At 37.1% G+C, this 25,302-nt stretch overlaps 1 protein-coding gene across 10 annotated transcripts in view; it reads right to left on the bottom strand.

The window, feature by feature from the left end:
- Nucleotides 1-25,302, bottom strand: part of fgfr2 (fibroblast growth factor receptor 2) — a 76,850-nt gene that overhangs the window by 7,486 nt on the left and 44,062 nt on the right. For 4 of the 10 annotated variants that reach the window (XM_089116767.1, XM_039671677.2, XM_039671685.2 and 1 more), the window contains 10 exons: nucleotides 22,966-23,156; nucleotides 21,902-22,046; nucleotides 18,830-19,032; nucleotides 17,467-17,606; nucleotides 12,849-12,970; nucleotides 12,363-12,443; nucleotides 8,189-8,299; nucleotides 7,248-7,438; nucleotides 6,252-6,374; nucleotides 2,787-2,857 (listed from right to left, as the gene is read on the bottom strand). In XM_089116767.1, coding sequence (XP_088972893.1) covers nucleotides 2,787-2,857; nucleotides 6,252-6,374; nucleotides 7,248-7,438; nucleotides 8,189-8,299; nucleotides 12,363-12,443; nucleotides 12,849-12,970; nucleotides 17,467-17,606; nucleotides 18,830-19,032; nucleotides 21,902-22,046; nucleotides 22,966-23,156 — 1,378 coding nt within the window. Of the gene's footprint in view, nucleotides 1-2,786; nucleotides 2,858-6,251; nucleotides 6,375-7,247; nucleotides 7,439-8,188; nucleotides 8,300-12,362; nucleotides 12,444-12,848; nucleotides 12,971-17,466; nucleotides 17,607-18,829; nucleotides 19,033-21,901; nucleotides 22,047-22,633; nucleotides 22,773-22,965; nucleotides 23,157-25,302 lie in introns of all 10 variants that reach the window. The other 6 variants (XM_039671681.2, XM_039671687.2, XM_039671679.2 and 3 more) reach the window with 5 other exon arrangements.

Here is a 25,302-nt window from a genome sequence, read left to right as displayed (position 1 = left end):
AAAAAAAGTTTTTTTAAAGTGAACTCCTTTAAGTGAGATCTCTGTAACTTCTCAATTGCTTCTTGTCGTGAGATTTAAATGAGAGCAAATTGAGACATTTGTTGGAGTCTGCTTCCTCTGAAAAAAGTTCAAACGAGTAAGTTCAAATTCTACTAAGATCACATGACCAAATACACACATTTGTACTATACGTCAAATATTGACTCATTTATGTCTATTTGTGTTGCTCCTATGGATTTTTTTCAAGAAACATCCTAGACTAAGTAGATAAGTAAATGAAGCATGAACTCATCATTTAGTCTCCTGAGCTATAAGAGCAATCTCTGAGCAACAATTTTTTTTCTGTTTGTACCCCTTTCTGGTGACCCGTCGCAGTCACAAAACACAAAGCAAAGCACAAAGACTCTCTGCTTTCGTTTCTGTTTGTTTACATAATCAGTTGCCCTGTTTGTCTTCTTCTCGTCTTTATCTAGCGCCGCATCTTCTGTGACATGTTTGCTAAATTCATCATCTCTATTCAGTCACCCCATGTAACCGCTGCTCACCTCCCCATGATCAATCACTCACACTGAGAGCACAGAAAGGGTCACTGCAATGCCCTCTTGAACCCTTACGCTTCAATGCAATAAGCTGCAATCAGCTTGTGTCTACTATTCTAGCTAATAGACTTTGCTTGCTAATTAGCAATGAATGGGTGAATATCACAAAAAAATTGACCTCAAAATTAACAAAGAAATAAGAAATTACATTTTGCATGAAGAGAACATGCTTAACTTTCATGAAAATAATGCCTCAATACATAAAATCAAAAGCAAAAATAAATAAAACTATGTAATTATATATATATATATTAGGACTGTGCAAAGATTAATTGCAATTAATCGCATCCAAAATAAAACTTTTTATATATTTTTATATGTTTACATAATAAATGTGTGTGCTGTGTATAATTATTTAGTATATATAAATACATATGCATGCATGTATATATTTAAGAATTATTTGCACGTGTATATATATATATATATATATATATATACATAATCTATATTATATATATAAATATAAATATTTTATATATGAATAAAACTTTTTCTTAAATATATACATGCATGTGTCATGTGTATGTATTTATATATATACAAAATAATTATACACAGTACACACAAATAAACACAAATTTTATTTTGGATGCAATTAATCGCAATTAACCTTTCACAACCCTTTTACTTGTATTGGTGTAAAATGTGTTACTTAAAAAATATTATATATATATATATATAAGGGTGACACCTTGTTAATCTAATATAGCTGACCTTGCATGGGGCCAGATGAACCTTAACCATAAAAGCCATCAATTTAACATCCCAAGCAAATCCACACACACATGCATCCATATTTTCATTTTTGCAAGCTCTGCAACTTACATCATCCCATTCCCTGGGGGTCTTGTTTGTTAAAACATGCCAATTTTTATTATAATTTATGTATTCATTTAATATGATGTCATATATAGATTGTGTCTGCCTCTGAGCCAATCAGAGAACTTGGGACCCTCGCTGAGATAAAAGATTCAAGAATTAGCCATCAATAAGGGTCTCTTTGCTATTGATTTGATTTTACTGCACGGACCACACAAAGAGCAGACACAGACGACAAAAGATAATGACCAGCAAGAGATTACAAAACAACACACACACTTACAAAATATTTCATTAGGGGTGGACAGTATGGCCAAAATCGTAAATGATAACGTCTGTTTTTGTACATTCCAATGCATTAAATACTGGATAAATTAAATATTGAATTTGAAACTTGATGGGCGCAAACCAAAAGATCAGATTATTGATAACAAAAGAATGTAGAAATGACTGCAGCCCAACCTTAGAAACGCCCCGCAGAGGCTGGGTGAAAAATCCAACATGCACCAAACCGTAACTTCCGGTTCGTTTCATCTCTTTATGAGACAAAGGAAAAAAAAGTAAGCTTAAAATGAGATGAAACAAGCATGTACTAGCGGATAAATGCAAGCTCAAATGACAAAAAAAACAGGATTATTTCACTCTATGGAAAATAAAAAGAGGGGAAGAGACATTTAAGTGTTCAGAAAAAGAGAAAACAATAGGGTCGAGAAGCGCTGGAGAGAGGAGTGTGACGGGACGGAGTGAAGGGAAGATCGAGGGCATTTCCGTCCAGACTCTGGGAGGTGAGAGTCTGGCCCTTCTGACGGGCTTTGAAGCTGCGCAGATTAGTAACACGGCACTGGTCGCAAGTCGAGCGTGAAATCTCTCGCTTTTCGGTGTGGCGCTGGCCGCGAACAGCCCTTCTTCTCTCTCTTCCTTAACTTTCCATCACTGTTCAGAAGGGAATCAATTCTCGTACGCTCAACTCACCTGCCATCAGTTCCTATTCATTCCCAAACTCGCTTTATACAAACACACAGCGACTCCAATCACAGTGTTTTCCTGCTCTCCAAATATAACAGTACCTTTTTCAATTTGTAGAAACAGTGTCATTTTCAAAAGCCATTTTGACTCTGATCCATTACAACTTCCACATTTCCTTCAAAACCACTGTGCAGAAGCAGTAATAAGCTATTAGCGTTCAATACCAAATCTCTTCACATGTGGAACCAGTAATAGTTGTGGTTCTGCAATTGCTTCGGTTCAGTAAATAATATGCAAGGACTAGGGAGTGAGTTTGGGTTATAAACCTAAGCAAAAGCTCAAAAATAATCATGTTTTCAATGATATGTCCTCTTCAAAATGAAAAAATGGTTGACTTACACATCACTCTGGTGCGTGTACACCCGGTCGAACAGCGCCTCTGGAGCCATCCATTTCACTGGCAGACGACCCTACGGAGGAGAAAAGGTCAAAGACGGTCAACACACAACAACATCCACACACTGCGAAACTCACATCTTTATCTGTACGAGACCCTCGTTAGCCTGAAATTTCATTAAGCCTCGAGCAGCCAATAATGATTGGGAATTAAATCCTGGTGGGACATATCGCCGAACTCTAATTTCCCGAAGGAGCCATTGTGGGGGTTTATAAATTGAGGCTAGTGGAGAAGATACAAGAGTCAATGGCATTTACAGTGCTAGATCCAATAGGAAGGGCTCCAAGTTCACAATCTCCTGGCTCACAGAGTTTTATTTAGACAGGGTTGAACTAGTGTAATTGAATCTAACCCCAGTCATTAATCAGTCATCAGTATCGCTCAATCTGGGCTTTGCTCGTTGTTTTAATAACGCCAAAGTATGTTTAAAATATTCATGGCCAGATCTTGGTGACCTTGATAAGAGCTAAGAAATAAATCAGGACTAAAGCAGAGCTGGTGAGGTAAGTTGGGAAAAGTTGCTGTTTACGTTCACTTCCATACTGTAAAATCCAAGTCCTACCAGTTAAAGGTTGGCAGGCTAGTTTTTTTGGACATGGTAGCTGGTTTTCTACTGGTCCAACTAGCATGACCTAGATGGTCCATCAGGATTCAGTTGAATTTCCAACTGTTGAACCAGATCCACAAGCTGGAAACCCAATTGATCAACCATCTATACCATCTAACAACTGTAAATGACCATCTAGAATCGTCCACAAAAAGTGAATGTTTAATAAGTAAATACGGTCAATTTAACTGATCAGCTTCAACCCTAATTAAACTCCTGAACCAGCTAATCAAAGTCTTCGGGATTACTAGAAACTTCCAAGCAGGTGTTTTGGACAGTAGCACCTCATTGCGGTACACGAGATCCAGGGGGCGGAGTTGGATCCAGATCTAAGGGGTGGATATGGATAGGATTGGGGGTGGGGTTAGGGATCAGGGGGCGGAGATGGATAGGATTGGGGGAGGGGTTAGGGATCAGGAGGCGGAGATGGATATGATTGGGGGTGGGGTTAGGGATCAGGGGGTGGAGATGGGTAGGATTAGGGGTGGGGTTAGGGATCAGGGGCGGAGATGTGTAGAGTTAGGGGTGGGGTTGGGATCAGGGGGCGGAGATGGATATGATTGGGGGTGGGGTTTGGAATCAAGGGGCGGAGATTGGGGGTGGGGTTAGGGATCAGGGGCAGAGATGGATATGATTGGGGGTGGGGTTGGGAATCAGGGGGCGGAGATGGATATGATTGGGGGTGGGGTTGGGAATCAGGGGGCGGAGATGGATAGGATTGGGGGTGGGGTTAGGGATCAGGGAGCAGAGATGGATAGGATTGGGGGTGGGGTTAGGGATCAGGGGGCGGAGATGGATAGGATTGGGGGTGGGGTTAGGGATCAGGGGGCGGAGATGGGTAGGATTGGGGGTGGTGTTAGGGATCAGGGGCAGAGATGTGTAGGGTTAGGGGTGGTGTTAGGGATCAGGGAGCAGAGATGGATAGGATTGGGGGTGGGGTTAGGGATCAGGGGGCGGAGATGGATAGGATTGGGGGTGGGGTTAGGGATCAGGGAGCAGAGATGGATAGGATTGGGGGTGGGGTTAGGGATCAGGGGGCGGAGATGGATAGGATTGGGGGTGGGGTTAGGGATCAGGGAGCAGAGATGGATAGGATTGGGGGTGGGGTTAGGGATCAGGGGGCGGAGATGGGTAGGATTGGGGGTGGTGTTAGGGATCAGGGGCAGAGATGGATAGGATTGGGGGTGGGGTTAGGGATCAGGGGCGGACATGGGTAGGATTAGGGGTGGGGTTAGGAATCAGGGGGCGGAGATGGATAGGATTGGGGGTGGGGTTAGGGATCAGGGGCGGACATGGGTAGGATTAGGGGTGGGGTTAGGAATCAGGGGGCGGAGATGGATAGGATTGGGGGTGGGGTTAGGGATCAGGGAGCAGAGATGGATAGGATTGGGAGTGGGGTTAGGGATCAGGGGCGGACATGGGTAGGATTAGGGGTGGGGTTAGGGATCAGGGGGTGGAGATGGGTAGGTTTAGGTATATGTAAGGTGGGAGGAGTTGGATCTGGATCCAACTCCTCCCCCTGGATTTCGTGTTCTGCAGTAAGGATGCTTGAGGAGTGGAGTTTGACACATGTAAACTGGAATCATGCACAATAAGGAATGTTCATTTATTAAGTAAATAGCATCAATTTTAATTTCATGTTGATCTTATGTGAACATTGACCCAAATTTGACAAGGATTATAATGCTATCAGAATTCACACACTCTTTCACTGCCATGTCTGATGACCTAAACTCTTGGATGAGTGATTTACAGCCTAAACAAGCATCTATGATGGGCTAGAGGCTGGTATAATGGTGGGAATGAGAGTCAAAGCTATGCTAATGTGTTTAGGTTTGTCACTAACATTTCTTTCTCATGAGCTTGAACAACAAGCTTTGGAATAAGAGAAGAGGGCAGGGCCAAATAAGCAAAGAGCTGAAATCACTTTACACGCCGACTGCCTGGGAATCTGCAAATCATGCCAAGACTGGTGAGAGGAGGGGGGGATGTGACAGATAAACAGAGGGAAAAAAGGAGAAATGGAAGAGAGAAAAGGTGAGAGAACAAAGAAAGAGATGGCGGGAGGCTGAAAGGAACCAAGCCTGAATATAACTATATAAAGGATGATTCAAGACCCATTGAGACCTAAACTGGAGTTTAGCTTTTAGTGCATGTATATTGGATTTAGGGCCATTTATATGGTTGTGTACACTTAAACATTGATAACATTAACATTTAGTAGATGCATTTCAAATTAACAGTATTTATTATCGGGAAAAATAGACCAAAAGCATTGAGAACTCCCAACTTTTGCCAAAATAAATTGCTTAAGAATAAAAATGTACCAAGTAATTGCTGTGTTATTTAAATGCTATTGACCATTGCATAAAATAAAAAACACTATACACCACTTTTCAAAGAGTACAAGTGACTGCAAAGACATTTATAAAGTTAGACTTTTTAACTTTCTGAAAAATCCTGAAGAATGCATCCTGAAAATATTAAGCAACATTCATAATAATAAGAAATGATTTCTTTGCATCACAGGAATAAATTACTTTTTAAAATGTATTCAGATAGCAAACAGTTATGTTAAATGGTAATAATACTATTTTACTGTATTTATGATCAAATATGTGCAGCCTTTGTGATCATACGGTAGTGTGTGTGCTGCCTCAATCTTTTTCAACATCAACACAACAGATAGTCCATGACATGCATCTTTAAATACAGACAAAAGAATGCATACCGAGCAGAAAAGCAACAGGAAATGTGTTTAAAGGTAAAGAGGAGTGTCTCCTGACGAAACGAAACTCACGTTTGTGGTCTTTTTATAGTAATCTATATTGTGGACGTCTCTGGCCAGCCCAAAGTCTGCAATCTTCATAAAGTTGCTTTCTGTGACCAACACATTCCTGGCAGCCAGATCCCTGTGTATACACTGCCATAGAGATGGAGAAAGACAGAAATAACTTAAATCATCACAACTTCATCTTGGACGCAGAGTGAAAAAAACACACACGCAGACACAAACAACACAGGAACGCTGAAGTACTTTAGGGATGAACCGCAGGGCAAATCCTGTGTGAGTGCGATAAGGCCCAGCGTGCATTCCAGACGGGAAGGCGAGCGTGATGACAGTTTAGTTAGCATGCTCGCGGTGAGAGCGTTGTCACCGGCTTACAAAGTCGTGCACGTCTGCTGTGATTCGTTCATTGACCGTTTGAAAAATGTTTGGACGATGCATGAATCTGATTGGACGGCTGAACGCTCGTGCATGTAAGAATTAACTGCATTAAAAATGATTCTTATATATTCATCTTTTGGATTTCAAGTCTATAAATAGTTAAGCAAGAATTTGTCACATATATATATATATATATATATTAGGGCTGTGCAAAAATTAATTGCGATTAATCGCATCCAAAATAAAAGTCTGTGTTTACATAATATATTTGTGTGTGCTGTATATAATTATTTTGTATATATAAATACCTATGCATGCATGTATATATTTAAGAATTATTTGCGCTTAAATTCTGTATATATACAGTATATATAAATACATAATCTATATTATATAAATATAAATATTTTATATATGAATAACAAATTTTTTTAAATATATACATGCATGTGTTTGTATTTATATATACAAAATAATTATATACAGCACACACAAATATATTATGTAAACACAGACTTTTATTTTGGATGCGATTAATCGCAATTAATTTTTGCACAGCCCTAATATATATATATATATATATATATATATAAATGATATTTGTATATGGTGTGTATGTGCTTATACCTTCTGTGAGGCTAAATACTCCATGCCACGGGCTACTTGATAAGTGCAGGAGATCAGATCTTTGAAGGTGAGAGGCTCATCTGATACTCGGGCGATATCATATGAGTACTCCATTCCTGGGGGCCGCCGGGCCCTCAAATACTCACGAAGGTTACCCTTAGATGCGTACTCTACTATGACATATAATGGACCTGAGAGAGAGAGAGAGAGAGAGAGGTGAGAACCCTGTAAAGCCTGACAGATGAAATCATAAGCAGAAAAATCATATTTTTGACAGGTTTATTGAACCTCTTGACGAAATATAAAAAGTAATAAAAAGTTTGCATATGTGTTTTTTGTAGAGTATCATATTTGATACATCAGGCTTTTATTGCTCATCTAATATGATAAAGTGAGAATATGAAGCTCACAGAATTTTATTCAAAGGCCAAAACTGAGCAAAAATATGCAGTTGCTGGTATTTATATGACCAAAAGAAAGAGGAAATTATGAAATTGTGAGATCTACTTATATAAAATGCATATACATATCAATTGTCGCTCTATATATCCCAATGATATTTTATGATCAAATCTCTGTAGTTTTTATTGTGGTGTTTAAACATATAATGCAATACAATGATGATTAAGGGATGAACGACTAAACGTTCCGGATGGATCATATTTTAGACTCATTAAATTAAAAAAAAAATTGTGTATGAATGATTAAGTAAACTTAAGTTGCTTCAGTCCAGTTAAGTGTTAATCTTGAAATAGTATGAACAAGTTTTTAATGTTTACTTTATAAATAGATTTCAGATTCTTCAGAAGACAGAAGGCGTGTAGAAAATTATGTACATCCGGCTTTTCAGCAAAGTTTTGATCGTGTTGATAATTTAGAGGCCTTAGAAATGAAAGTATCAAATATGATAGAGAAGGCTAGGGTTAAAACCAATCCCTCACCGTCCTGTGTACACGCTCCCAACAGATTGATGATGTTCTTGTGCCGGCCAATCATCTTCATCATCTCCATCTCTGACACCAGGTCAGAAAGATCTTTTTCTGTTGCATCATCTAGAAAAGTTCAAAAAGAAAGAAAATTTACATGTAAAATACATTTTGCCTAATAATAAAAACCGAATAATTCGCTTGATTTGGAAAAATCCTTAAAGGAGTAGTTCACTTTTTAAAAAAAAAAACTTTTGCTGATAATTTACTCACCCAAGATGTCCATGTCTTTCTTTCTTCAGTTGAAGTTTTTGATGAAAACATTCCAGGATTTTCTCCATATAATGGACTTCAATGGGGTCCAAACGGTTGAAGGTCCAAATGAGAGTTTCAGTGCAGCTTCAAAGTGCTTTAAACGATGAATAAGGGTCTTATCAAGCGAAACAATCGGTCATTTCAAAAATAAATAAAAAACTTTACGTTTTATAAGCACAAATGCTCGCCTTGCTCTGTTCTGTGATGCGCTCTCCTGTTCGAACTCGTTCATCAAAATGAACGAATCTTTTTGAGTAATTTGGTTCATTCAACAAACGAAATGAACGAAAAAAGATTCACAATTCAGTCACGAACGCGTCTGGTGTCGTTTAAAGCCCTTTGAAGCTGCACTGAAACTCTCATTTGGACCATGAACCGTTTGGACCCCATTGAAGTCCATTATATAGAGAAAAATCCTGGAAAAGACATGGACATCTTGGATGACATGGGGCTGAGTGAATTATCAGCAAAAGTTTTTTTTAAAGTGAACTACTCCTTTAATAAATCCTGTTAGTTTTTCCCTGTTTTCTGCGCACTAAAGCCCACAAGTGACTGAGACTGTACGGCTGTGTTCTGATTTTAACACTAGACAGTATATACTGTATTCGGTAAATAAAACTGTTTTTATTTTTTGTAATCATCTTAATATTTGGCACATGAAATGGCCAATGCAATTGTGCAAGAGTGTATACTGTAGAATATTATATTCCTATACATAAAGCAAAAGTAGTATGAGTAGTATGCAGGTATGTCATACATGCCAGCACTCCCTGTGTGAGCAGTTTGGCTGGACTGTCTGTCTGTGTCCCAGTGTAACTGTCTGTCTGTGTGGTTTAGTGTTACACTGAAGAGCCGCCACACAGCTCTCCTTTCATTGCCTCACAATTAAAAAGCGTTTCTTCCATTTAGAGTAATTACCTTAGAGACAGTGGCCTTTTCATTATCTGCCTGCTGATCACTGGAGCGAACCCGACACAATCCACTGACCGCCATTCCTGTCTTATCTTACTCCAGTTTCTTCTCCTAAAAATCGCTGTACACTCTTCCATCCATGAAAGTTTCAAAGCCTTCTCTAAAAATGGTGATTTCATGAACTGAGATTCGTTTCGATATTTTACAGTGGCTCAAATTTTTTTTTTTGCATATTTTATTTTAGTATTGTTCATATACTGTATATTAGGGCTGTCAAACGATTAATCGCGATTAATCGCATCCAAAATAAAAGTTTGTGTTTACATAATATATATGGGTGAACTGTGAATAATTATTTTGTATATATAAATACACACACATGCATGTATATTTAAGAAAAAAAATATTATTTATATAAAAAATATTTATATTTACATATCCTATGAATTATATATAAATCTATATACAGTAAATACATGAAAATATTTCTTAAACATATACAAGCATGTGTGGGTATTTATATATAAAATAATGATTCGTTAAGATACACAGTGCACCCACATATATTATGTAAACACAAACTTTTATTTTGGATGCGATTAATCGTTTGACAGCCCTAATATATATTTATTAACACCTTTCATATTTATATTTACAGTTCTCATTTTAGTAGAAGATTTAATCGTTTTGTAATGTGCTTTTGGTAGCACTTTAATTTAGGGTTCAATTCTCACTATTAACTAGTTGCCGAACTAAACCAAAACTAGTTGTTTTTTGTAAATATTTCTATGTTGCATTAATTTATTTTAATATATTCCATTTAACGAAAACAATTTGTCATCGATTTTTCATCATTTACTAACTCGCATGTTCTGTACCTCCTTTCTTCTGTGGAAAGCAGAAGATATTTTGAAGTACCCACCATCTTTTTTGGCCCATACAATGAAAGTCAATGGGGTCCAAAACAACACCACTGACATTCACTGTATGGCCAAATCAAAAAACACATAGACATTCTGTTCGTTGTGTTCCACAAAAGGAAGAAATGTATAGGGACTTTTACAACATCATTGAATAATGACAGAATGTACATTTTTGAGTGAACTATCCCTTTAATTTTCTAAGTGTTTTCTGGGGCCGTAATTAAGCCAGGTGTAAGCGGCGAACAGGCTCTTGTTTCAAGTGTTTTCTGCACTGCAGCCCTGCCCCCTCAGCTCTTTCTCCATCCTTTAAAACTTCTTTTGAGACGCTTGCCCCCTCCCCCACTCTTTTCTTTCTTTCTTTCTTTCTTTCTTTCTTTGTGCAGGTGAAGAGCGAGAGCTGTGCAGCTGGAGAGCGCCGGGTCAGCTATGCGGCCTCTTGACCCGAGCTCTACCAACATCACTCGGCACCAACAAATAACCCTGCGCAGGCCTCTACAGTAACACTTTCTCCCCGTCTCAACATGTGCACATTCTCAGATCATAACAATACATGAACTAGTCTGGCTCATTTGCTAGTTTTTAAAATGTGCACCCAATCAAAACACTCCCAGCGTTTTTTTTATATCGATCCGGATTTTTGATATTTGGCCAGTTTGTGATAAATGTGACTAGAAGTGTCTGCTCCAAAATCACTTCAAATAAACACCAATATAAAATCACATTTATTATGTCTAAAAAAATACCAAAAAGTTATTGTTAGAGGAGCGGTTAACTTTTAAAACAAACTTTTGCTGATAATTTACTCACCCCCATGTCATCCAAAATGTCCATGTCTTATTTTCTTCAGTCGAAAAGAAATGAAGGTTTTTGATGAAAACATTCCAGGATTTTCTCCATATAATGGACTTCACTGGGAACCAAACGGTTCAAGGTCCAAAAGACAGTTTCAGTGCCAATTGACCAATTAACCATCATAAAACGTAAACTTTTTTTTAAATGAGCAATCGTTTCGCTAGTTAAGACCCTTATTCATCGTCTGGTGTCGTTTAAAGCCTTTTGAAGCTGCACTGAAACTCTCATTTGGACCTTGAACCGTTTGGTTCCCATTGAAGTCCATTATATGGAGAAAAATCCTGGGATGTTTTCATCAAAAACCTTAATTTCTTTTTGACTGAAGAAAGAATGACATGGACATCTTGGATGACATGGGGGTGAGTAAATTATCAGCAAAAGTTTTTTTTTTAAGTGAACTACTCATTTAAGGTACAATTAAATGTCATTTAAATTGACAACGTAATTAGCAAATTATGTGTGTAAATTATACGTATGTGCAGTGCTGGTCAGAATTATTTGCCCTCTTGGTAAATTTGATCAAATATGGCTGTAAAAAATAAATCTGCATTGATTATCCTTTTATTATTTATAATATATTATTTATAATATTTAAATTACATATAATATATACATATATATTCTATTTATTTTAAATATTATAAATGATAAAAAGGAGTATAATTATTTATAAATATATATATATATATATAAACTAATGAAATAAATATTAATTAATTGTATATATAATTAAATTATATATATATATATATATATATATACTGATATATATATATATATATATATATATATATATATATATATATATAAATTCATTATTTAATGAAATTAAATGAATCAGATACTGATATCTAGAGCTCAAACTGTCAGATAGTCAGTGTATGAATTTCTATATGGATACCTGATGTTCTGAATCATAAATGCTGATAAACAAGTGTTATGATGATGCTTCAGGGAGTTGTCTTTGCATGTTGCCGGGATCATAACACACTGCTGTTTTTGTTGAAAAATGTCCAGGTTTTTTACTGATATTTCAGCCTCATATGGTCCATGTGACAATATTATTCTGTCTGTGTTGTGCTCTGCCTGTCAGTCTGGTGTTTTTGTAAAGACTTTTTAGCTGTTTTAGCAAACGCCTGGTCTGAACAGGCACACATCATTAGAGCTTTCTTGACATGTTTGCTTACCTTCATCTTCGAAAACTTTGCTTTTCTTTGAACACCCCACTCTGTCTTCTGCATTATACAGTCTAAAAGAGCCGAGTTGTTCTGCAGAAGATCACATGTGAATTTTATCTGTCTGCTGAGCTGGTGTGATTTGTAGCCTGTATCTGCTGGGCTTTGATCTTTCACTTATGTACCATCCATATCTCAACTATCAGAGAGCTAGCTCCCTTGTAAAAAGCCATTCGAACCATTTGAAAGGTGACGCCCGCATCAATTTATGAGCTGATGAGGTTAAATGTCAAGTAATTCCCACCATCCCACATCTGATGAAACCATGAGTGGAGAAATGTTTTCAAATCAATTTAAATAAATGCTCTCCAAAGGCCTAGATGAGTAACAACATTCAGATGCAGTTCACATGCAAGCAAACTAAGTGTAAATGTGGACTATAAGGATGCTCACAGCGTGCGGTTTTACTCATGTAGAAACTAATGCATAAACTCTTACTTTTCAGCATCTTGACAGCCACCGTCACGGCCTCTTTAGGTTTGTCCTTGTCGATGCCGAGAGCTTCAGCCATCACGACCTGCCCAAAGCAGCCCTCGCCAAGCGGTTTACCCAGAGTTAACCTGCACAAACAAACCAAACATTACTGAGAAACTCAGTTGCTCTTGATAGAAGTTATTTATATGCTCATTTACACACTCACTTCAACCCAACCATGCAGATGCGCTTATAAATGCTCTCTAAGGTCACTAGGTTTAGAGAATAGAGACATCGCCAAGGCCTGTCTCTATTTATCAGATGCAAGCATTCGCGACATTTAACTGTATATCAGAGTTGCGTGTGCATGTGTTGTGTTTACTTAACTCGTAGGTGTTAAGTGGATGCCCTTTGCCTTCCATTGCAAAGCTTACATTAGACATTAGCGAGTGTGACAGCTGAATGTCTGGCTGGGAGATCTAGAGTTACACTCCTCTGGGGTGAGTAACAATATGCCTTTGGGGATTTAGAGACTTTCTTAGAGTGTGTAAGAGAGGGATGGATAGCAGGGTTAACACTTGACTAGCGTGCTCTGGTCAAGTGCAAAAAAGATTAGAGCATGTGTTATATAAGAGAGTGTTGTAACTTATCCATCAATTAGGAGACTCACACCTTTTTTTTAAAGGGGTAAAGTGTATTATTACACTTGTTCAACCAAACTAGTAGTCCTAAAAAAATGCCAATGATAAAGTCGTTGTCGGGTGATCAAAACCACTGTAATTGTGTTCAGCGCCGACTTGCATTTCTACGCACATTCACCTAGCCATCAAAATTTTGACTTAGCATTGAAATTTCATGTAAATAACATGGTTTATTTGCAATCAGTCCATATTATTTTATTTATGGTTTTAGAGCATTAAAGGACTTTAAAAAAAAACTTTTGCTGATAATTTACTCACCCCATGTCATCCAAGATATCCATGTCTTTAAAGTCCCCGTGAAATCAAAATTGAACCTATTTACTTTGTTAGCCCATATTACTAGTCTTGTGGTGAACAATTAATCCGTGCAAGTGAATATATATTAAAAAAATGTTTTACCTTAGTAATCTTTAATCAAAATCTGAAAAGTTACTTCCGGTCTGGAACGGTTTCTTTTTCTGATGACGTAGGTTTCACAGTTTGGGTGGGGAAACGCTTATCCACTCCCCTCAAACCGTTAGTTTGCTATGAGCGAGAGATGGAGAGGAGGAGCGCTAGAGTAAAACCCTGCCCTCTGTTCAATATTCCGTTTCACTTGGAAATACGTCACAGCACTGGAGAAAAATCGTTTGCAACTTCCGGTTCACGGGGACTTTAAAAGAAATTAAAAGAAATTAAGGTTTTTGATGAAAACATTCCAGGATTTTCTCCATATAATGGACTTCAATGGGAACCAAACGGTTCAAGGTCCAAATGAGAGTTTCAGTGCAGCTTCAAAGGGTTTAAACGACACCAGACGATGAATAAGGGTCTTATCTAGGACCCTTCGAGTCATGACTCGAAAAAATATTTGTTCATTTTGATGGACGAGTTCGAACAGGACAGTCACGAACGCTCATCACAGAACAGAGCAAGGTGAGCATTTGTGCTTATAAAACTTAAACTTTTTTATTTATTTTTGAAATGACCGATCGTTTCGCTAGATAAGACCCTTATTCATCGTCTGGCGTCGTTTAAAGCCCTTTCAAGCTGCACTGAAACTCTCATTTGGACCTTGAACCGTTTGGTTCCCATTGAAGTCCATTATATGGAGAAAATCCTGGAATGTTTTCATCAAAAACCTTAATTTCTTTTCGACTGAAGAAAGAAAGACATGGACATCTTGGATGACATGGGGGTGTGTAAATTATCAGCATACATTTTTTTAAAAGTGAACTACTCCTCCAGCTAGTAGAAAGGGCATATGAAAATTAAAAATCTCTAGTTAATACCACTAACAAGGCTCAAAATAGCCTCACACTAACACAGAAACATCATAAGGGTCCCTACATGAAAAATGAAGCATTGCGAACTTTGTAAGTGTACAGACCGTTTAATAAGAAGATACTTAATGAAGACAGTCCACTTCGTTTATACAGGCAGGAGCCATCTTGGAAAACAGTCTCGACAAGTCGAACCATGAACTTCTGAACTGTATGAATGCCGTTCGACTTGTCAAGACTGTTTTCCAAGATGGATCCTGCCTGTATACATGAAGTGAACTGTCTTCATAAAGTATCTTCTTATTAAACGGTCTGTACACTTACAAAGTTCTCAATGCTTCGGTTTTCATGTAGGGACCCTCATTGAGTTACCATGTTAGTGTGGCTATTTTGAGCCTTGTTAGTGGTATTAACTAGCGATTTTTATTTTCCATTACTCTATGCCCTATATACTAGCTATATACTATGTTAGAGATAAAACTCTTTACATTCAATTATCATGAAAACAAATGTTGTCCTTAAAAACAGATCATTTCAGACAGAGGGTCAGCATGAAGGTTGAAAAGATTTGTGCTAACACTTTATTTAAAGAGGTGTGCATAAGACTGTCATGACACTGTCATAAACATGACATAACACCTGTCATGAGCATGAAGGAGTCTTTATGAATGTTTATGACTGTTGTCATTAAGTGCCATTCGGTAAATTATGACACTTTAAATGCAAAGTGGACATTGTTTAAAATGTCTTTGTTATGACAACTTGAAATCAACAGGTCTAATGATCAGACTTAAAGAAGTTATTTAGCTTTGTGTTAACATTACATTACCCTGTCCCGTTCATATGTTATGGTTGGTTTTAACTTTGGTTGTCATGACACCATTATAACTGTGACATGAATATTTTACTTGTCCTCAAGTAAAGTGGAACACATTGTACTAGTTATAAAGATGTTATTAAGGGTTATTACACTGTCAAATGCTTTAACAACAGTGTCATTAATATTTCCCCTTACCTCAAGTAAAGTGGAACACGTTGGACTAGTGATGATTTCTTGGTTAATGTCAAGTTGTCATAACAAAGACATTTTAAACAATGTCCACTTTGCATTAAAAGTGTCATAATTTACCGAATGACACTTAATGGCAACATTCATAAAGACTCCTTCATGCTCATGACAGGTGTTATGTCATGTTTATGACAGTGTCATGACAGTCTTATCTACACCCATTCAAATGAAGTGTTACCAGATTTGTTTTTCCACATATTTGTTTGTTGTGTGTGTGTGTGTGTGTGTGCAAAAACCTTTATTAACATTATAAGTGAACCTTAAAATAATAAAAATAATCATTACCATAGTCATTTTTTGGAAAGACATCGATTCTAAATTATTTGCCATTTTTCAGCAAATTTGTTCCCTGATTAGATCTCGTTCGGAAATAAACACACCCTCACACATTTCATCTTCATCCCTCACGGTCACCGTGACATCTGACCTCTTGCCCTGCCATTGGCCCTCAGTCAACCTCTGATTGGCAGGTGCTGGGTCTGTCCCCGGCCCCCTCCACCACTGGACTATGTAAACATTCACACCCGCACCAGGGCCCGGGGCCGATCTGTGGCTATGATAACACAATCCCCCTCTGTGCCGAACGCTCAATGGCGGCCTCTGTCTACTCCAGCCCACCACAGATAATCAATGTTATGTTTATCCTCATTCCTCAGTTTTCTGCATGCCATGCGCCCCGGGGCACGTCAAGAAAAAACTCAATGAGGTAACTAACTCAATAGCTTAAACTTTTTGCTAAGAGCGTATTGCAGGAATGCACTAAGTTCAGCTAATATCAAGTAAATTAAAAAAAATGGGTTTCTAAAAAATCTTTTCTTTCAAAGATTTGCGTCCCTCACAAAAATTCAGTACGTGTCTTAGCTTGTATGCCCAAGAGCAACAATTCCTTTACTGGGTGGGAAAGAGGTTCATTAAATGGAGCCTCCCTTCACCTATAGAATACCAATATCAGTCATTAGCTGTGTACATGAAAGGACTCTTATCTTCTGTATGATGGACATAACAACCCTACAGAAGAAATGAGTGACTCAACCTGTATTTGTTGAGTTTCCACCATTAATTTAATAAATAAAAGACTTGGTTATAGTTTGGAGTTGAATAATAGCATGTTCATGTCTCTCAAACTGCTTACAAATCATCCTTGAGACAACCAAAGTACAAATAGACTCCTTTTAAAGCACCATGTTCATGACAGATTGCTTTCTTAGTCATTCATTAGAAATCTGTAAGGTTTTGGCAACATGATAGTGGACCCATTGTAGTGATGCCGGAAGCATTTCAGCATGGCAATTAAACATTAATCTGTAAGTCTGAGTTTGTCTAGTCGGGTCACAGTGTCAGAACATATCAACATCCAAACCCAAATCTGTTTAAATCTTCCAGAAAAATTTGACAAAAATAACATTTCTGCAAGAATAATGGTCTAATAATGGAATGAGGGTGACGGACGGAGGCCTGTGTTGTGTTATTAATGATTGATTGTACATTGTGCCTGCATAAGTCACAGGTTAATAATTAGACATAATGGGATTGTGAGTGTATCAGAAGATTAGTTTCACATCACAGTGATTTATAAGTGAAAAAGATGCAAGATTATACTAAATGCTCACTTGTCTCTTGAGAACTCCCAGCGCGGGTCCTCAGGGAGGTCATACTCTGGGATGGGGTCGTCGTGGGCGGAGCTACGGCGAGTGGTGATTCTGACCAATGGCGTGCTAGAGCTCATGGAGGAGCTGGAGTCAGAGGACACCTGTATGGGAAAAGACGGATGGCTGATCACCTGAGTCTTGGAGACAGAACCACAACAGCTACATGTGTATGTGTGTGTGTGTGTGTGTGCGCACATTTAGCCGATTAACATCATCATTATAGTATGTAAAATCTTTTTTAAGCACAAAATCTAAGGTATCAGGCTCTGTTTAAAATAACTTTACCTAAAAGCCATGCAGTTTGTGTAGTTAGGTTTCTCAACATGTCATATATTTGTACAAAAATATGTGAGAAATGTCATTTTTTTTAAATAATGTTTCCAACTTACCACCATATATAGAATACCTTCAACTTCTCAACAAAAGAATTTGACATGTTATTCAGTAACTTACAACATTTAAGTTATCATACAACGTTACCACTGTACTAAACTTAGAATGAACAACAACTACTAACAGTGCTATACACTATATATATATATAAATGAAAATAAATAAAATGCAAAATAATTTGTATAATTATCTAAATCTTAATTATTTTATACAATATATGATGTATATCATGTATAAGTTAACAATGTAAATTATATACATACACTCTTAGAAGAAAATGTTCTATATAGAACCTTAAAGGGTATCTATTTTATGTAATTTTTCAAATTACTTTTTGCTTTAATCCATTTTTTATTACATTTTATGAATTAAGCAGCTTGTAAATATACTTTATCAGAAGAAAAAAATTGACCCATTAAACATGATAATACTTTGCAATCATTTAAGTCAAGTCAAGTCACATTTATCTATATAGCGCTTTTCACAATACAGATTGTATCAAAGCAGCTTCACAGTGATAACATGAAAGTAGTACAACCCAGATCAATAATATTGTTAAATAGTAAATATTAAATATCCCCAACTGAGCAAGCCAGGGCAAGGCAACAGTGGAACCATATATATTTAAGGAACCATATATATTTGATTTTGAAGATATATATCCATATTTTTTGGTTCTATATAGAATCCCATTTAACCTTTTTTTTTCTGAGAGTGTAGTTTAAAATGTGTACTCTGGTGCAATTACTCTTAATAGTGCATTGTCCCTGTGAAAATAAACAATAAAGTGAAGTAAAGTAAGTAAAATAAGAAGTTGGTTCGAATCACTAAACATAAACCTGTCCTAACTACATATTCCAAAGACAAATCATTCTTCTATTAGTGTGAGTGTATGTGTGTATAAGATTTCTAGAACTCTTTATCTACTTTCTGTTACCTGGCGGCGCAGAGGGATCTGTTTGGTCAGCTTGTGCACCGCCGGCTGACTCCCGAAATCAGGCTTCTTAGCCGACGTCCTCATTCGGCACACCACCACGATCACCACCATACAGGCGATGAGAAAGACACCTATGCAGTAGATGGCGATCTCCACATAGTCGGGGGGGTAGTCCGTCTCGATGGCGTCTGGCTCGGCTGTAGAGTAGCGAGAAGGATCGGAGAGAGTTGGACTGAGACGTGAGGCAACAAACCAAAAAGGATTGAGGTGAGGGGAAAACCTTAATGTTGGACACAGCGCAGATTTAAGATGCTGATGAAGGACATTAAGGTTCCAGGGCAAAAAGAGGAAAAGGTGTAGGTGACTAAGGATGAACCACACACACACACATTTGACACACCAATCAATTTTCACTCTCTGACTCTATAACTATAAAAAAAAAACGTCTGCAAATATCTTTCCTTCCAAGTTTGTAGCAATAAATACCTAATATATGAAACTCTTTTCATTTAAATATCAACTTCAGTAAGAGTGTATAGCTATAAAATGAACGTGAACAGCAGTTCAGATCATGGTCTTGTCCTAATTAGATCTCCATTTAATAACAAAGATATTAAAGAGATCTCCTTTCTTTCCATCACAGCATATTTCCTGACACTCAATGGCCCCTGCGAACATGCTTACAAAATGGTTTGCATATGACCACAGTATTGAAGTACTACTGAGGTCCTTTAGAAATACACACTCCATGGATACAATCACACACACACACACACTCAGATTTCTATCTGTCTGACCGCAGACCAGTAAGTGGTGCCATTTGCGGTCAAAGATTTTGTCTGTTTCCTTGTCAGGAAATGGACTCTTAATATAATGCAACGCTGTTGCATTATGCATGTTAGCGTGCACACTTTACACTGCCTTGCACATGACGACAGATAGCCTTTGTGTTTCTAAAACTAAGAAACAGTTGACTATATTTAGTTAAACCTGCCCAAAATGTGTGGACATGTACTAAATGAAAGTCTGTCACATTTAGATACACACTCAAATACATACACACACACACACACACACTGTGGTTGTAAGTGGCTCTAATAACTAAGAAAGTCCAGCATTTTGAGAAGGCAAGCAAATATTGAGACTTTCTTTAGAGAACAAAGCAGTTATTAGAGCTGAAAGAAAAAAAGAACTTTGAAACATAAGAATAGACCACCTAAAAATCAACATTTTATCATCATTAACAGTTGCATGTGTTTTTTGACTCTTTCTTCAATACAGAACATATCCTATATCATATCTAGGGCTGGGTATAGTTTAAAAAAATTTCCATACCGATACCGATACCTTGATTTCGATACCGGTTCCTGAACGATACTTTTTCCGATACCAAATTCATCAAATCCATTTTAACAAGATTACATAACACATTACCTCAGAAAACCTTTGGTTTTATTTTTATTTTTTTTTCAGTTTGACTCATGCTCCTTAGCCAGTGCATAAAGGAACGTTTTTTTTTTTTTTGGATTTTGTGTCGTTCTGCATTTCACATGTATTTGTTTGAGTACTGATTTAAGGAGTTAACCCCTTAGGTATCGAAATCTGGTGTCGAACAAGAAGTCATTTTTCGATACTCGATAGTATCGAGGCAATTCGGTCGGTACCTAAAAAGTATCGAACTCGGTACCCAGCCCTAATCATATCCCATATCATTCACACTTGCACAAATTCTTTCATTATCTAGAACAAAAATGTTGTTCCACTGAAGAAAGTCAGTCATACATTAAACAACATGAAAGAGAGTAAATGATGACAGAATTTGAATTTCAGATGAACTATTCCTTCAAAACAAGTCTTTCCAAACATGCAACCAGTGAAATGTTAGTTGGGAAGAGAATTTTTATAAATAAGGATCTCGAGACACTTGGACTCAGTTTTAGATATTTGTAAAGATTATATATATACATTTGATGACCAAATAAATTACGATGCTGAACATTTTAAACGTTCAATAATAAAGATTGTAAAATTTGTAGTAAAATGGCTGAATGGGTAATTATCGTTAACTAAAACTAAAATCATAAAAGAATCTGTTATAATCTCTTATAACAAAATAAACATTAACTGAAACCAATATGTATATATATATATACACAGTTTATATATATATAAAATAGTCAAAATTTCTAATTTTCTTTAAGTTAAAATTTAAGTAATAAAATAACTACTAATAAAAATAATAAAAATAAACAATTTTTTTAAAATAATGAAAAAAACACAACAAAATTACTAAAAGTAGCTAAAATTATTATAAAATTATCTTAATGTGGCGTTAAAAAATTATCGAATTATTTAATTTTTTTATTTCAATGAAATGAATGTACTATTTTAGTGCAATAATGTGATAAATCTTGAAAGCTTTAGAGAACAGACTTAAGTTTGGTCTCTTTACAAAGACAACACTTGGCAAATTATGGCCGAGATGAAAATTGTTTAAAAAAGTGAAAAAGATATACAATTTTACGTTTATTGTTATGAAAATTTTACGTTTATTGTTATGAAAATGTTACATTTATTGCTATGAAAATTGCACAAAAATACTATTTTCAATGTTTATAGGTAATATATATTTTCCAAAACATGTTTTACTCAAAAACTGGTTGCGTGCCAAATTTGAGCTTGATATCTCAAAATAATAAGATTTTGTTTGGGCACAGTACCAAAAATTTACAACTAAATGAAATTATTTTCCCATTCAATTTTGACAGCAAGAAATATAAGCGTGACTATTTTTTTTTTCAGGACCATTCAACCTTTTCAAATCATATCCATGATATTTTGTGTGTGTGTGTTCACGTAGCAAGTATACAATTCCTATCAAAAAAAATTGTTTTTGAGCTCCAGAGGGTAAGTGAAAACAAAATTCAAAATATTAACAATAACTACAATCCTAAGGTAACACCGTCCAAAGTGCCTCATGTTTCCTCTCAAAGAACGTTGGTGCGACATCAACCAACATCGGCATTAAAAGAAGTGTGTGAGAAGCAGTAGAGGACGAGTGTATACCTGGAAGCACCGTCAACCAAGCAGTGTGATAGGAGATCCCAATAGAGTTACCCGCCAAGCATGTATACTCGCCCGCATCCTCGAAAGTTACATTAGACAGGTAGAGCACCTCGATCTCTTTGTCCGTAGTGTTCACACCTGCCGTCTGAGAGAAACAAAGGAGGAAACGCAGGAGAAGAAGAAGATAGGGAGATACAAGAAAGGGTGGAAGTGGAGGAAAGAAAGAAGACAAGAAACAAATCAGACCCAAAATACCAAGAAGAGAACAGGAGGTCGTATTTCCCATCTACGCATTACAGAAATGGTAGATGTCTCACTTCGTTAGAGAAGAATATCAAACATGAACAGCAGGGGAAAAAAAACACAGTCGAAAACCTCACAGGTGAACCCACCAGATCCTCAAGGGTCCATGCAAACTCAAGTGAAGAAACATGGAAAACAAGCCACTGCCTTTCGGAAAGAAACATTAGAGCGAGAGACTAAAGACCAGTGACAAAGGAAAGGGGAAAACAGACATGGGAAACTGAAGGACAGACCAAAGGCTTGTTTCCATGTCTGATTGGCTGGATGGCACCAGGAAAGATCCACCAAAACAAAATAAGGGAAAAAAAAAAAATACACCAGACCACACCACTACGGCTCAGCGGGAATCCCATGATCACCAGGACGACAAAAAAACAACAACCCAAAACACCAGCAGAGGGGGAAGGGACGTCTCGTTCTTGGTTTTACCTGGTAGGACAGTGAGCCAACCGGACTGGCTGACCTGACCAATATAATTGGACACTTGGCACGTATATTGACCAGAGTCCTCTTCTGTAACATTGTTGAGCAAGAGCACTTCCACGTCCGAGCTGTTTATGCCCGAGCGCTAGAAGGTGCACACATATGGGAGCTTGTTACAATCTCTCGCACTCTTCAGGAAGGATAGGAGAGCGGAAAAGGAGGGAGCACCACCCATTACATGGCATGAGAAAAACAAGGATAGCTGCTGCTTTCGTTTTTGCAAAAAACATCTGAAAATGAAAGCGTTCTTGTTTCCGAAAAAAGACTAACGAGCCTACCTTTAACACCCGGACAAAGGGGAGTCCGTCGGGACCGTAACGGCTGCCGTTGTTCATGATGTGCTTCAGCCACTGGATGTGAGGCTGAGCGTCACTGTAAACTTTACAGACGAACCGTGCTTCGCCTCCAACATGAACGGTGATGTTGGCCGGCAGGCCTGCCTGGAGAATGGGCCGGTGAGGAGATCGTTCTGATTAAAATGAGAGACGAACGAGAATTATTAGATGAATATTTACCATGTACGCTACTGTTTAGGGTCATTTAAAAAAAAAAAAAAAGTCTCTTATGCTCAAACATTTGGTATTGTGAAATATTATTACAGTTTAAAAGCATCATTACTCTAGTCTTCAGTGTCACATGATCCTTCAGAAATCAATCTAATATGCTGATTTGCTGCTCAAGAAACTGCAATTGAGATTATTTTCAATGTTGATAACAGTGGCGCTTCTTAAAGGAGTAGTTCACTTTTAAAAAACACTTTTGCTGATAATTTACTCACCCCCATGTCATACAAGATGTCCATGTCTTTCTTTCTTCAGTCGAAAAGAAATTAATTTTTTTCGGATTTTTCTCCATATAATGGAGTTCAATGGGAACCAAACGGTTCAAGGTCCAAAAGACAGTTTCAGTGCAAACTACAAACTGTTCAAAGGGCTTTAAACGATTCCAGGCGATGAATAAGGGTCGTATCAAGCGAAACGATCGCTCATTTAAAAAAAAAAAAAAAAGTTTAAGTTTTATAAGCTCAAATGGTCACCTTGCTCTGTTCTGTGATGCACGTGTGTGACTTTCCTATTCGAACTCGTTTATCAAAATGAACAAATCTTTTTTTGTGTCATTTGGTTCAATCAACGAACGAAATGAACGAGTTGACTCGGGAAAAGATTCGTTCATTTTGATGAACGAGTTCAAATAGGAGAGTCACGAACGCGCATCACACCCTAACCCTAACAGAGCAAGGCGACCATTTGAGCTTATTAAAATTTAAACTTTCTTCATTTTTTTTTTAATTGAGCGATCGTTTCGCTTGATAAGACCCTTATTCATCACCTGGAATCGTTTAAAGCCCTTTGAACAGTTTTCAGTTTGCACTTAAACTGTCTTTTGAACCTTAAAACCGTTTGGTTCCCATTGAAGTCCATTATATGGAGAAAAATCCTGGAATGTTTTCATCAAAAACCTTAATTTTCGACTGAAGAAAGAAAGACATGAACATCTTTGAGTGAGCAAATTATCAGCAAGTTTGACTCAATTTTGAAACAGCTTTAAATTCCCATGTCTAGTTAGGAACCTTACACGCTTTTGGAACAGAACATAATTATATTAATCTTTTTTTCAAAACTTTTATTAAAAATCAGTCAGTGGTTGCAAAAAAGTCATTGAAGGTATACGTGAACGTTTGTCATTCAGATCACCACACCTAATGTCCTATCAGGCTGCTGTTAAGACTTCACAAAACAGAGGCTGTTGCATTATCTCAGCAGATAAGGACTGAGCAAACACAGATGAAGAAAGGCAAAGTGGGGGGGAAATAAGACAGATGTCCCAGTGTCCACCGTATATCAGTTGCGGTTCCGGGTCTATCAGGAACATTCTCGTTTGTCATTTCATTCCCTTTTCCCTGAGATATGAACAGACATGATTTTTGTTGATGAGTAAACTAAACTTAAAATTAAATTAGTTAAAACACTTGGTAGTGAGGCTTTCTATTAATAAGACACTCACTTTTCCTTGTCCTTGTGGAGACATTTTTGGTCCCCATGAGGAAAACAGCTTTTAAATCATACAAAGTGATGTTTTTGGAAAAGGTAAACATGCAGAAAGTGTGATGGGTAGGTTTAGAGGTAAGGTCAGTTTAAGGGGATAGACTACACAGTTTGTATAATATATCAATCATTATGTCTATGGAAAATCCCCATGAAACATGGAAACACAACAGAGTGTTTGTGTGTATGTACAAACTTTTTGTTAGAAGTTTTTATTTGTATTTTTTTAGACATTTAAGTAACTTTTAGTAATTTAGTTGTGTGTCTTTGTCATTCCTTGGCAACTAGCTGAAATAAAATAAATGTATGTATATGTTTTATTGTTATGTTAATATTTTATTTTATTTCAAGTAACAAAAATGGTTTTAGTTTTGGTTAACTATAATAATCCTGCTTTGGATACCTACCGAATCACTTTTTCCAAAGAAAAAAAAAGAAAATCTGAAACTAAACAGACTAAACCACATTACTAACACACCTCACCGTCTTCACAACACAACAATACTCTGGCCCTGTAATTCTGACGCGTCTCCTGGTTACCCCGACATACACAGACACACAGGCATGATG

The sequence above is a fragment of the Pimephales promelas genome, chromosome 11, assembly GCF_988280905.1.
Source record: "Pimephales promelas chromosome 11, fPimPro1.hap1.1, whole genome shotgun sequence".
NCBI classification, from domain to species: domain Eukaryota; kingdom Metazoa; phylum Chordata; class Actinopteri; order Cypriniformes; family Leuciscidae; genus Pimephales; species Pimephales promelas.
The sequence above is the reverse complement of the archived record's forward strand: the minus strand, read 5'-3'. Positions and strand labels throughout refer to the sequence as shown.